The sequence below is a fragment of the Danio rerio genome, chromosome 8, assembly GCF_049306965.1.
Source record: "Danio rerio strain Tuebingen ecotype United States chromosome 8, GRCz12tu, whole genome shotgun sequence".
In the NCBI taxonomy this organism is placed as follows: domain Eukaryota; kingdom Metazoa; phylum Chordata; class Actinopteri; order Cypriniformes; family Danionidae; genus Danio; species Danio rerio.
The window spans coordinates 27,326,774-27,340,174 of NC_133183.1; the positions used below are offsets into that span (position 1 = coordinate 27,326,774).

At 33.5% G+C, this 13,401-nt stretch overlaps 1 protein-coding gene across 7 annotated transcripts in view; it reads right to left on the reverse strand.

Moving 5' to 3' along the window:
- The window catches only part of prex1 (phosphatidylinositol-3,4,5-trisphosphate-dependent Rac exchange factor 1), a 161,155-nt gene that overhangs the window by 5,257 nt on the left and 142,497 nt on the right, over positions 1–13,401 (reverse strand). For all 7 annotated transcript variants that reach the window (XM_073910421.1, XM_073910422.1, XM_073910420.1 and 4 more), the window contains 7 exons: positions 11,234–11,451; positions 9,468–9,570; positions 4,351–4,494; positions 2,664–2,778; positions 2,240–2,300; positions 1,877–2,052; positions 1,113–1,215 (listed from right to left, as the gene is read on the reverse strand). In XM_073910421.1, coding sequence (XP_073766522.1) covers positions 1,113–1,215; positions 1,877–2,052; positions 2,240–2,300; positions 2,664–2,778; positions 4,351–4,494; positions 9,468–9,570; positions 11,234–11,451 — 920 coding nt within the window. The remainder of the gene's footprint in view (positions 1–1,112; positions 1,216–1,876; positions 2,053–2,239; positions 2,301–2,663; positions 2,779–4,350; positions 4,495–9,467; positions 9,571–11,233; positions 11,452–13,401) is intronic.

The following is a 13,401-nucleotide window of genomic DNA, read 5'->3' on the forward strand; positions in this document are numbered from 1 at the left end:
GCCCTATTCACACGGGGCTTCAGCGTCAACGCTTGACAGAGGGCGTGTCTGAAGTTGGAGCTGAAACGATCGTCATAGAAGCGTCAGCCAATGAAATTCAGTCAGCAATAGGCCACTGTCTGAGCTGGTGTATTTGCATACAGCGATCTGATTGGCTGACGCTTCCGTCGGCGCTTAAAAAGTTGAGCAGGTCCCAACTTCTGCAGCGAGGAACGCTTCTGAAGCAGCGCCGACAGATCCACAATGCAGTTCGGCAACGCCTGACGTCACCCATTCAAAGTGAATGGGAAGCGTTGACGCTGACGCCCCGTGTGAATAGGGCGTGAAACTCAACAGTCAACTTTATCAAATGAAATGAGTGGAGTTAAGTCAAAATTGACTGAAAGTTAATTCTACTCATTTGAAAAGAGTTTGAACTCAGTGTTGAAAGTAATGACAGTGTTGATGAGGTTTTTTTTTTTTTAACTCAAATGGTTTGTAGCAATCAGTTTACTCAAATGGTATGAGTTGCCTTAACTTACTGGGTTTTAAATTACTCAGTTGGTTTGAGTTCTCTTCATCAATCAGGTTTTACTGTGCTCAAATTGCTTTGTTTACTTAAATGGATTAAATTCATAGTACTCATTAGGCTTAGTTTTTGAACTTGAATGGTTTGTTGCAATCGGTTTCCTCAAAAGGTTTGAATTGACTTAGCTTTTTGGTTTTACAGTGTACTTATGTTTTCTTTTTTTGCATTTTCCCATTTTCATTAAGCATTTCTTGTGATAATGTGCATAAAAAGATGGATGGAAACATAGCTGTTGACATAATAATGCCCTAAAATGCATCTCACTAACCATTACATTAAAACTAAATGAATAGTAAAGTCTCAACAGTAACGAGTCCTAAAAGAGTTAAACCCACTCAAAGCCAACTGAAATTTGCTTCAAAGATTTTGGTTTCTGCCAAAAGGGGGATTTTCACCAATAAACAAAACATATTGACATAGTTTGGCTACACGAGCAGATGATTATGTCCTAGCGGTTTACATTTTCTACCAACTACAGATTTGATTTTGTAAATCCTAAAATATTTTTAATGACATCAGGTGAACAGTTGGAGTTCTGCTGTACCTGTTTACGCATGAGGTCCATGGTCTGCATCAAGCAGCGGGGCATGAGGCTGTGGTTTCTGGCCAGAATAGTAGCTTGCTCCAACGACACAGTCAGAGTACACCTAAAAACATATAAATCCTTAGTCAGAGACAATCTAGACCAGGGGTGTCCAAACTCTGTCCTGGAGGGCCGGTGTCCAGCAAATTTTAGTTCCAACCCCAATCAGACACACCTGAACCAGCTAATCAAGCTCTTTCTAGGTGTACAAGAAACTTTGGGTTGGAGGATTGAGCAAGTGCCTGCTGAGAGGGGCACTTCAGCCAATGAGGGCAGAGGGGCAGTGGTTCTAGCCACCGGACCACCCCCTTGTGCACGGCCCTGATTAATAGGGCAATATTTGGAAAAATATGGAGAAAATCACATTTAAAGTTGTCCAGATTAAGCTCTTTGGAATGCATGTTACTAAAACAAATTTAAGTTTAAATATATTTACAGTAGGACATTTATAACATGTCCTAATTTTGTAATGATTTTAGACATAAAATTAAAAAAATATCATTTTTGAATTGTATTTTTGGCTATTCCCACAAACATATTAGTTAACATGAGACTGGTTTTGTCGAAAAAATAAAACAGCTTTGAGTAGAAACTAGACTCTGGCTCCACTTCACTATATGTAGAAAGCAGGTCATGCAGTTACACCTTATTGTCATCAGCAAATTTATGATTGTATATTTGATCTTGAGCAACATGAATAAAAGATTTGACTGCAGATAAAGCACCTCTGCATCCCGGTGGCACACATGGTGATCTGACAGGCCCCGAGTCGATTGCAGAGCTCAGAGGACACCAGCAGCACACTGACCCCTGAGGGCTGACCCGCAGAGCTGGCCTTTACATTCATATATGTCTGCATGAGCCGACACAGGTCATCCAGAGTGTTGAGCGGCCGCAGGAGCTGGAGAAGCATTCAGAGAAACAAGTTTAAATGCTTGGATTCAGAAACAAATAAACAACAAACATCTAAATAATGATGCACATTTCTGCATGTGTTTCTGCAGGTTCTGAAGAAATCCAATGCACGCACATACAAACACACTTAAAATAACAAAACATACAAGCAGGATTTTAATCGGCCAACCAACCTGATCTATTTTCATGGCAGTAGAATTCGAGTCTGAATTAGACTTCTCTAGATAAAAAGCCCTAGAAATAAAGAAGAGATGTATAAACACAAATGACTATTTTTTAAGAATCAGTATTTTTAATATATCTATATATAGCAAAAAATTAACAGACAACTTGAACACTTGAAAGTATAACATATCTTTTAAATAAATAAAAAAAAACAGTAATTTAGAGCAATTTCCCCCCCAAAATAACACAATAATGTTCACAATAACAGATGTTTTTACTTGCTATGATTGTAAACCAGTGTTATGGCACCAAATATTGAGTTCTTGAGCATCAGATCTGCACATTAGAAGGATTTCTGAAGCTCACATGACACTGAAGATTGTTCACAGTTTACATGAGATGATTCCCACATGACTAAAGAGAGGTCCTTACCTGAGTTTGCGGTAATAACCTTTGACCTTCTCCAGTGAGAGAGCATTTGTGCGTTGCTGAAACTCTTCCATGGTAACAAAATCCTGAGACAACACACCTTCTGGCTTCTCCAGCCCTGATAAAAGTTAAGAAAATGCATATTACATTCACTCTTTGCACAGTGCTGTAATGCTCTACAAACACCACTAGATGGAGACCAAGACTCACCAAGGAAACATTGATCTGAACGAGCACATTCTGACCTCGACTGTACATTAACAATATATAGTTTATCCTACAAAAGCATTTCTACAAAAATGTCTAATTGATTTTGAATTAGAGCACTGTTTTTGTGAAAGCTTTAATGAAACTATTTCTCATTCTTTTTCGTAAACATTTTTGCCAATATAGAAAACATTTTTGAAATAATGTTGAAGCTTTTATTTCTCATAATATTTTAAAACCATTTTCCTTATCTTATAAATATGTGATCTGGGGTTATTATGTTAAGGATTGCTCTTTAAAATATTTATTATAAATTTAATTTATTATAATTTATTATTATTTTAATTTATTCACATATACTAATGTAAGTTTGCCAAAGCAACCCTCTCTTCATGTTGTAAGAAAAAGACATTAAAATGTATATAAAAGTGATAGATTATCATTACTAAGGTAATTATTAATAAATTATGTCAGTCTACTTGAAATGTGAATAAAACGTAAATAAAGTGTCAATGACATTACAAATGAAACTAATCAATGCACTTAAAATGTCAATATGAAATTGATTGAGTTTGTAAAGGACACCTCTCTTGCCTTGATTCAGGGTTATTACTAGGGCCAGACAGAGTCTGTTGACATTTTTTGCTATTTCTGCTCAGAGTTTTGTAAAAAAAAAAAAAAAAAAAAAAAACAACAACAATGGATTTATGGGGAATGATTTTAGGAGTGTCATAACTAATAACTTAATATTTAAAATAAAAAATAATACCTTTTGAACTTTTATTTAATGTTTACAATGCTAATCCAATTAGATCCACTTATTTGGTAAACAAAGCAATTCTCTAATATAATATCTCTACTAAAAGACTGTATTGTAAATAAATCATATGAACATTTGAATATTTCTATTTTTATATCACGATAATTTTTTTTAAATGAACTTAAAAACTAAATAAATATAAATTTACACAAGTAAATAAATAGACTCGATGGGCTAAAAATCTGTGGAAATCTGCACAGATTCTGCATAGGCCTAGTTATCGTATTATCACTGTAATAAAAAAATGTTACTTGAAATAAAGTTAATTGAATAATATGACACTATGTATATGTATATGTATATTATATATATATATATATATATATATATATATATATATATATATATATATATATATATATATATACAGTATATATATATATATATACAGTATATATAAATACAATAGTTACTCAATGATACTAAAATAACATTTTCTTGATTTTATACTCCTCACAGTGCAAAATATAACAGGCGTTTCCTCAAAAGACACATGCAATGATGCCTGGCACCTTAAGAGGGTAGCTAATTAATATGGCAACTTTTTTGAACAGCCTATGGCGCCTTAAAATACAGGCTCTATAGACAGCACACTAGGTTTTAGAACTGCAAATTATAAACACGGGGTTTAGAATGGAAACGGTCATTTATTTTGTAACCCACCTCTAGTGAAGAGGACTGATTGCAGCTTCAGAGAGCCTCCGTTCTGCAGTCGTGTTGGCAGTTCACTGAAATGACAGTTGTCCAGGAACATCGTCACCCTGATAGCCTGCCGACTGCCTTCCACCTGGTAATGCACAGATGTGTCTAAAGAGGAAAAAAGGAAGGAAAGCAAACATGACTCACAATTAGATGATATTTATAATTATAACCACTTCCATCCTTTTACAACATACTAGTACTAAACTAAATTCTGACATTATTTACTCCCCCAATTATCTTGTCAAAATTAGTCATTTTCAAACACAAAAATAATGTTTTTTTTTTAAATCTGAACCGAAAAATGAGAGATTTCGGTTTATCCATTAAAAGTATGTCTAACCAATTTTTTTTTTCAGTTTTCAATGTTCATGAATAAATCATAAAAACAAATCTATATATGGCATTTAAAATCTATTTACACCATTTACAACATTCAAATGTATTCCCAGAAGCTCAATTGTGTTTGCTTGAATTGTGATAACCAGCAAGGTAAATTTTTGCATGTCATTTGCTACATCTCAGCTTTCACAAGCAGCAAACATGTAGGGCTTGTACTAGAATTACAGGCATAGTTCACCCAAAAAACAAAACAAAAAAAAAAGTCATGATTGTCTCACTCTTGACTTGTCCCCACCTAACCCCCCCCCCCCCCCCCCCCCCCAACAAAAGTGAGTTTTTTTTATCTATTAAACACAAAAGATAATGTACTGAATATTAGAAACCTTTAAACATTGTCATCCATTAAAGGAAAAACAAATACTATAGAAGGCAATGGTTACAGGTTTTCAACATTGTCCACTAGTGGTGTAACAGATCACAAATCTCACAGTTCAGATCCCATAGTTTTTTGGATCAGCTTAAAAAGTGGAGGAGACAAATCGTCACCATAGAATTATTATCTGACATTATTGTCATAATTGAGTTACTGACATATTCTTATTAAATGACAACTTTTTGGAATGCAAAAACTTTAAAGCTCAATATCTCAAATACATTTAGAATGCAGATAGGTGAAGGTGCAAGGTGACGAAATGTAATTTGCTTTCCATTTATTAACACAGTACTGAAAGAAACTTTCGGTTTTAACAAACAGAACTTAGAACCTGAAATTCTATTAAAAATAAAATGAATAAAAACAAATTGTAAAATATTCAGTATTGTGAAAAATTCACTGTTACTACTACTGTTGTTGACAACGCTAAATGTATAAATCTAAGATTATAATTTGTAGAACCCAAATTTATTTTTAGTCACATTTTCAATAAATGATTCAGTCATTCACTCACAAAACTTCATGTTTCATTGCTAGATGGATCTTTTTTGAAGAACTGTCAAGTGGCATATTTTTGATGGCTGGTAGCTGCCACCTATTGGTTAAATATTTTACATATTTTACTTTGGACTACTTGTATTTTTTCTCACAATGTTATTATTTATGTGGTGATTTGATTCACTGATTTGGATATCTTTTTTTTTTCACTATGTATGTATGTTTACTACTAACTACTTATCATTTTTTTGTGGTTTTTTTTTTTTTTTGGATGTTGTGTAATTTTATGTCTTGTTTTTGTCTTCTTGTGTTATTATTATGTGATTGTGACTAATTGTGGGACTCCCTTGAAAATGAAATGGCACATTTCAAGGTGTTTATCCTAATGAATAAACTATTCATAAATAATATAATTGCTGCCTACAACTTTATTTTTGGGTGCTGTTAAATGCATATGACAGTGATTTTAATCTTTACCATAGACATCAGTTGTTATTTATCATACATCTATACATATGTTATACATCTACAAACTTAAATCTATAAACTAAATTTAGGATTAATCAACCAGTAAAGAAATTATTAATTCAGGGGTCACGTGTGTCCAAACCGTAGGTTGTGATCCACCACGAATCAACCATGATCAGTTAAACCCCAGTATGTGTTCAACAGAATAAAACAACTCAAACTGGTTTGGAACAAGTCATTTTTGGGTGAATTATCCCTTTAAGAATTACAACCTAGTAAATTAAACTCGTTTCATCTTAAAAAGTGATTACATCACTTTAGAAGACTTGAAATAAATCACCTGGTTCATGTGAAGTAATTTTTTTATGAATATTTTGAATTGTCAAGAATTTCGAGTGAACAGACTTTCAATGTGGGGATAGAAATCTCTCTTTTGAAGATTAAACAAAATCTTATGATTTTGAAACAACAAATCAGTGATTGGAAAAGCCAGAATTATATTTTTGGGCTGAACAAACACATTTGTGGTCCTGTTTACACCTTGTAGAATATGTGTTTTGATTGCCTAGATCAAAAGTTGTGCAAACACAATTCCTGTTTACACCTGAATTTTAAATCCATAGTCCACTTTCCAGATCAAAGAAGGTCTATGAGATGGTGTATCTACAGGCCTTTTCTAATCTTTCCATCTAATAATGCAAAAGTGACATACTTTATTATGCTATTTACATACTTTAGTCAAAACCTTTTTAAATTATGAAACTATACCAAAATACTGATTACATTTTTACTAAGAAATGCATTAAATGTACTTGGCGAGCCAAGGAGTACAGATCCAAGTAAAAACTGCTTTATAAACTACGACTGGTAAGAGAAGATTTGATTTTTACATGTTTTTCACCTTGAAACCCAAATAAGGATTACTTTCTGCAAAGTTAAAATCTCTTCTAATTAGCACTGAAATGTTTAAGAATGATAAGAGCAGTTGGTCTTGGTCTGTTTGAACACATTTTACCCAGTGAGACTATGGATGACATTACACTATGAATGTAATTTAATCAAATGTGTTTTCAACTACCTGTGAAAGTGGTCAAAAGGGGACAAGCTCAAAACATTTTAGACCCCGATTACACTTTCATTAAGTGTCCTGCATTTGTGATCTCATCTATATAAACACATCATAGTACCAGATGTAATTGGGGTCTGGGTAATGTCTGCACTTGCAAATATGCAAAATCCTTTACTCTATTTAGGGTCACTCTGGGAAACGTGAGGATAACTAGGTTGTGAGTATCCTGATAAGACCTTACCAAAGTGTAAAGGGAGGAGGGTGGACGGGTAAGCTGTACTACACGGAGATGACCTTGTAAATAAAGCACCTTTGCGGCAGGAACAAACCACAAAGCAGAACATCCTTCCTCAGATTTACCCAAACCAAAACAGAAGAAGATGCAGATAAAGCTGCTCTCCATCACGGGGAACTGTGCTGACATTCCTGAACAAGACATCTGGAGGGTGTGTGTGTGTTTGTGTGTGTGGAGGGAAAGGGTGATGCTATATAAGGATGAAAGTTCTGGCTTCCACTTTTTAGAGAAATCGCACAACGTTATCAGAGTAAAGGGAGGGAACCCAGGACGTGTCTATTTATAAAGGGAAGGAATTTGTGGTTATTGTTGCGGGTGTATCAGTGGTTAACAGAGTGTATAATCAAACCATTCATTTATAAAGCATGCACGACTACATGATACTTTGGTTTATGCTGATTACTTTTTCAGATAATGCATTTTTGATTTTGGCTTTTGTTGCATCATAGACAAGAAACATCTGATCATTTGCTGCGTTCTGATCAGTCATCACTTGTCGTCTTTATTAATGTGCATGATGTCATTTATTAACAGGTCACTAGCATAAGCGTAAACAAATCATGGCTACTTTTGCAGCTCGCTTTCATTTAAAAGTGCTTTTTTTCCTGTCAGGATGTTAAGCAGAGTTTCTGCTGGTTTTACAATGCTAAATTTAAGACTTTTTAAGACATTTTAAAACTATTATGAATAAAATTTTAGACTTATACAGGTCCAAATGCTAAGCATTTTTTTGAATATCCCAGTTGAAAACGATTTTCTATCTAAAAATGATTACAATTTAATACCTATAATAATACAATAATAATAATGTAATAATAAAAAATATAGGTCAGGTCAGTATCCTCAGCAGTAAACACATGGAGAACTTTTAAACAAATGTTACTGAAAGAAATTAAATGCTATTTTAAAATAAAAAGATAAAACGTTTTATTGAGATTGGAATTGTTGATGATTGTATGGGTGTTAATGGCCAGATTGGGTAGCAATACATGAACAAAGGAATATTAAGACCTGTTAAAAAAAGATTTAAGACCTACAACACAACATTTGAGTAGATTTAAGACCTTTTAAGATTTTTTTAAAACCCTGCGGATACCCTGTTTATAACACTTCAAACATTGTGTCGATTGTCATTTTTTTCGGTCATTTTCATAAAAACAAAATAATGTGTTTTATAAACCACCACCATACCATCCACAAATAAAAAATGGACCATGTATAAATCAGGCTGACATCATGACATCTTAACCCTTGTATCACTCTTTTAGCTGTAATATTGAAAAACTTGGGTATTTCTCAGCTTAACCCTTTAACAGGAATCGTAACCACCTGGTCGATCTTTTATCCATAGGCTATCATTATTTTAATTGCTTAATACTATTTTTCAGAGTTGTGTCAGTATATTGTCCAATGCAAGTGTGGGCCGAAGAAATGTATTTTCAAGAAGTGCACCTTAACTAAAAATTAAAAATAATAATAACAATAATAATAAAACAGATATTGGCAGAATGATAACTTGATAACATTTTAAATGATAACTTGGCAGATTTAAGTTAAAGTACTAAAACAACTGACTAAAACTGAACTAAATCTAAAAAAATGTACTAAAAAAATTTAATCTAAATAAATTACTTTCAAAATAAATAAATATAATAAACATAATATAAATATAACAATGATCCAAAATTAAATTTAAATTGAACAAAAATGAAAGTACAAAAGGTTCATTAACATAAAAATTTACACACTTTAATTTGCAATTTGCAAATTAAGTTATAGATAGCAAATACTTATGAAAAAATCAATGTTGCTCTGTGGGAAAATTTAGTGATTTGAAAGCATCTCTGTTCCTAACAATGGCTTTCCTAATAGTCTTATTTGCATATTAAGGTCAGATAAGATAAAGAATGACACACATGGGCAACTATGATTGACAAGCCTTTAACTTGATGTGCTTATGTGGTTTGGGTTCCTACTTGGGACGAGGCACTCGTTCTCCAGTGGCCGAAACAACACCGTCACTTTCTCCAGATCCTGCAGAGCTGCTTTCGTATCTTCCAGCATGATCCGCTCTTCTCTCTGTCAAGGAAAACAACTTATAAGTCCAAAGAAAACGAGATTAAGAAGAGTGTAAGCTAAACACACTGTACATGGCTGATTCTATAATTGCAGGTTAACTAATTCATTATTATTTTATTTTTCACCCCTCATATGGTTGTTTGTTTTTATAATTTATCCCTCAATGTCATAGACCACAATATGTTACAGTACATAACAATACTATTTTACTGCAAATAGCGTCTGGCATAGATGGAATTAGCCAGTATTAGTATTAGCCAGTACATGTTTTAATAATGTATCTCTGTGTAATCAAACTATTTAATTACATTTTTTTCTTTTAGCAACATACTGTATATGTTTGACTAAATGTTTGATTTACATTTCCAATTATACAACATAATATGTTTTTTAAATTAGCATCTCTGTCCATAAATCTTTTAAAAATTCTGTACAGTATCCTACTTGGTGAAATTATGTCCCTCGATTATGTAAGATACAGAAAATGATGTCACTGTTCATCATTGTTGGTCTGATTGTACTGAAATGAATGTGTTCTCTTGCTCAGAACATCTGAAAACTTCTTACATCACAAATGATTCCGTAAAAGGTCAAAGTTGTTACCACATGACTAAAAAGAAAACAGAATTGACCACTAATCATACAGAGGGTTGTTTAAATGTCTTTCAATTATCTTGTACTCTTAGCATTTGTGCTAAGTGGAGTTTCCGACTTTGTTAACAATGTAGAGCAGGACTATTGAATTAGTTTGTTATGAGTTTGGGTGAGTTCATGAAAAGCATCCTAAATGAGGGGCCGGAGAGATATGACTTGCAATATGAGTGATGACACAACAGCAATATTAGAGCCCATGTGCTGTATTTGTGCTCCTTAAGATACCCACATTGGCTTTTTCTACACTAAACGTTGATATATTGTATTTTGAAACTACATAACATTACTGCAATGCAACTGCAATGTACAATGTGGCTTTTTTTTACAAACATATTCAAATGTTGTATTTCGAAGCACAACAAAAGCAGTGTATTTCTCAAGTAGGCTTCTTCTACATTCAGACACATTCATGTGTTGTTTTAAACTGCGTAACAATTAGCGATGCAACAATTATAGATTTTGGTTGTATGATTATAGTCTTATTATTATTAGAAATGATCATATTGAACAGACGCACGTCACTTTATAACTATAGCAGCCTTTTTCTCACTGAATAAAATTTGTTTTGATGTTTTGGTCTCCATATTTGGATGTCCAGAACAAATTGCCTTGCCACAAATTAAAATAGCCCTGATGTAGAGTAACCATCTTGACAGTATGAAACTGCACTGACTGACAGCTCTAGAGTTGATAAACAATTCTAGAAATATTTTTTTTTAAGTAAAAAGGGAAGTAACTTGTGTATGGGAAACACTGAATTATAAAAAAAACGATACACATCAATGATAACTGCAAAAATGTTTGTGGCAACTTTGATAAATGCAACATGTATCTCCAGGTATAGCATTACCCATATAAACTGATCTGACAGTACAGAAAAAATGTTAATTCAACTAGAGGTTCTATTATCATGCTTGTATGTTTAAGTAGAAAACACTGGGCATTTTGGCATGATAGTAACTGAACCAGCTAAGAGCATATGTACAATACAGTAAGTTGTTGATCTTACCACATGTGGAGAGAGTGTGGACTGGAAGTTAAAGAGCACTCCGATGGTGGAGATCTGCTCCAGCCACTTGTGGCTGACCTCCTTACTGTCTTCCTCATACTCTCCGTTATTATTGAAGCGCAGGTTCAGTGCAGTCACAAGCTGCTCCGCCAGTGCACACAACGCCCCCACCAGAGACTGGCAGAATATCACATCCCGCCGCAACTGGAGCTTTGTGTCTGTGAACAAAAGTAGAAAAGATTTCATGATATTTGTGTAAATATTTTGTGCTTTTATCAACTTCAACTGCTGTCCAAAGTTAAACACTTTTTAAATCCCATTACACTAGAGATGGCTGTCCACGCATTTATCACCTCACAGTTAGATTACTGCACTTTACTGTGGCATCACTAAATCACAAAATCCTCACCTACAATTGATCCAAAATGCTGCTGCTAGATTTATTCAAAACAGTTGAAAATGTGACCACATTGCCCCTATTCTGAGGGGACTCCATTGGCTGCCCATCCAACTCAGAATCGATTTTAAAGTGCTTTTACTGGTGTATAAATCCCTACATAATCAAGCCCCTAATTATCTTTCAAAGCTGTTGCATTTGTATACCCCCATGAGATGTTGAAGATACAGTGAACGCAATTTTTATTTAGTTCCTTAGTCCAGACTGAAACATAAAGAAGACATTAGAATGGCACCATCACTTATCTACTTTTAAAAGCTTACCTGTTCAGTTTGGCCTATTGATATTATACTAATAGTTTTGTCCATCGCGTTTGACTTTACATATATATGTTATTTCTCTTGTTTTTTTTTTTCTATGCTTTTTTTTAATCATTTAAAAAATATTTTTATTTAATATTACTCTGTCTTAAGACAGCAGTTTGGTCAGACTTGTGGCTGTTTATAAATGTGCTTTAAAATTAAATGAACTTGAACCAAATAGATGTATTCATTCACATTTCCCTGGTGTTTGTGAGTCAATACATAAAAAAATTAAACCAAAGTATTAAACCAATGATTGGATATTTATATTCAGAACTCTAGTCCAGAAATTTACATCAAAAGCTTGATAAGATTTTATAATTTTCTGTTGAGTATTTCATTAAATGCAGTCCATTTTAAAAAATGAATTTTATGCAAGTCATTGCAAATAATGATGATCAATATGATGATTTGGTGCACTTATTTATTTATTTATTATATAGTGCCAAAACAGTTGTTCTGCTGACTATTTTTGAGATCTCTTGACAGATGTGTGATACAAAAATAAAAGAAAACATAGCAAAATCTTTAAGTCATGTCCATATAAACTATGCTTCTTTGCGTTTAAGTGACCCATTTTATTGAGTCAAAAAGCAGTTAGGCAGGTCTCAAAGTTTTGTTATATGGCTCGTTTTTACAATAAAAACTGGATTTTAATTTGATATGTGCTTCTTATTTGCTTTTTGTTCCACTTTTAGTAACATCTAAAAGTTGCTTTTAATTCAGTGCATCTTTGTAAAAATATTAAAGTGTAAAATTACTAATTTCTTAAAACCAAAATCTTACTTATCAGCAGTATTACATTCTTTTCAAGTTTACAACACCCTTGGGTTCTTTATTACAATGTTCCTATATTATTCAGTAAATAGTTTTCATATAATTACCAGCAATGATGCATAATAGCTTCCAATGTCAACATTTGTTGAGATTCCCTCCAAATGGTTGATTCAGATACTTTTGAATTCAAGTAAGGCATTATTAACACTTTAAACATTTTAAATTAAAAACATTTTAAATAAACCATTTTATTATTAACGCTTTAAACATTTATTAACTGCTGTTTTTATAGCCTTTAACTACCGTTAACTAGTGTTTTAAACTGACAGATGTAGCTAATAATGGCTAATTTATTGTTCACAGAACCACATACATCCCAAAGAGTGCTCAGAAGGGAATCCTGAAAATCCTAAAACAGTTGCAAGCCTGTAATGCTTTAAGCAGATGGTGGGTTTCAGTGTAACCAGGGGTGAGAATAGGGTTTGGGGCTGCTGTAAGAAGGATAAGGGCTCTAGATCGGGTTCCAAAGCAAACGCTCAACAGCTTCCATATGTCTCCACCGCAGACCCCGTGGGACGAACCCACTCTCTCTGTTCTCCACTTTATCTGTGTCTACTGCTCGCTTAGAAGCT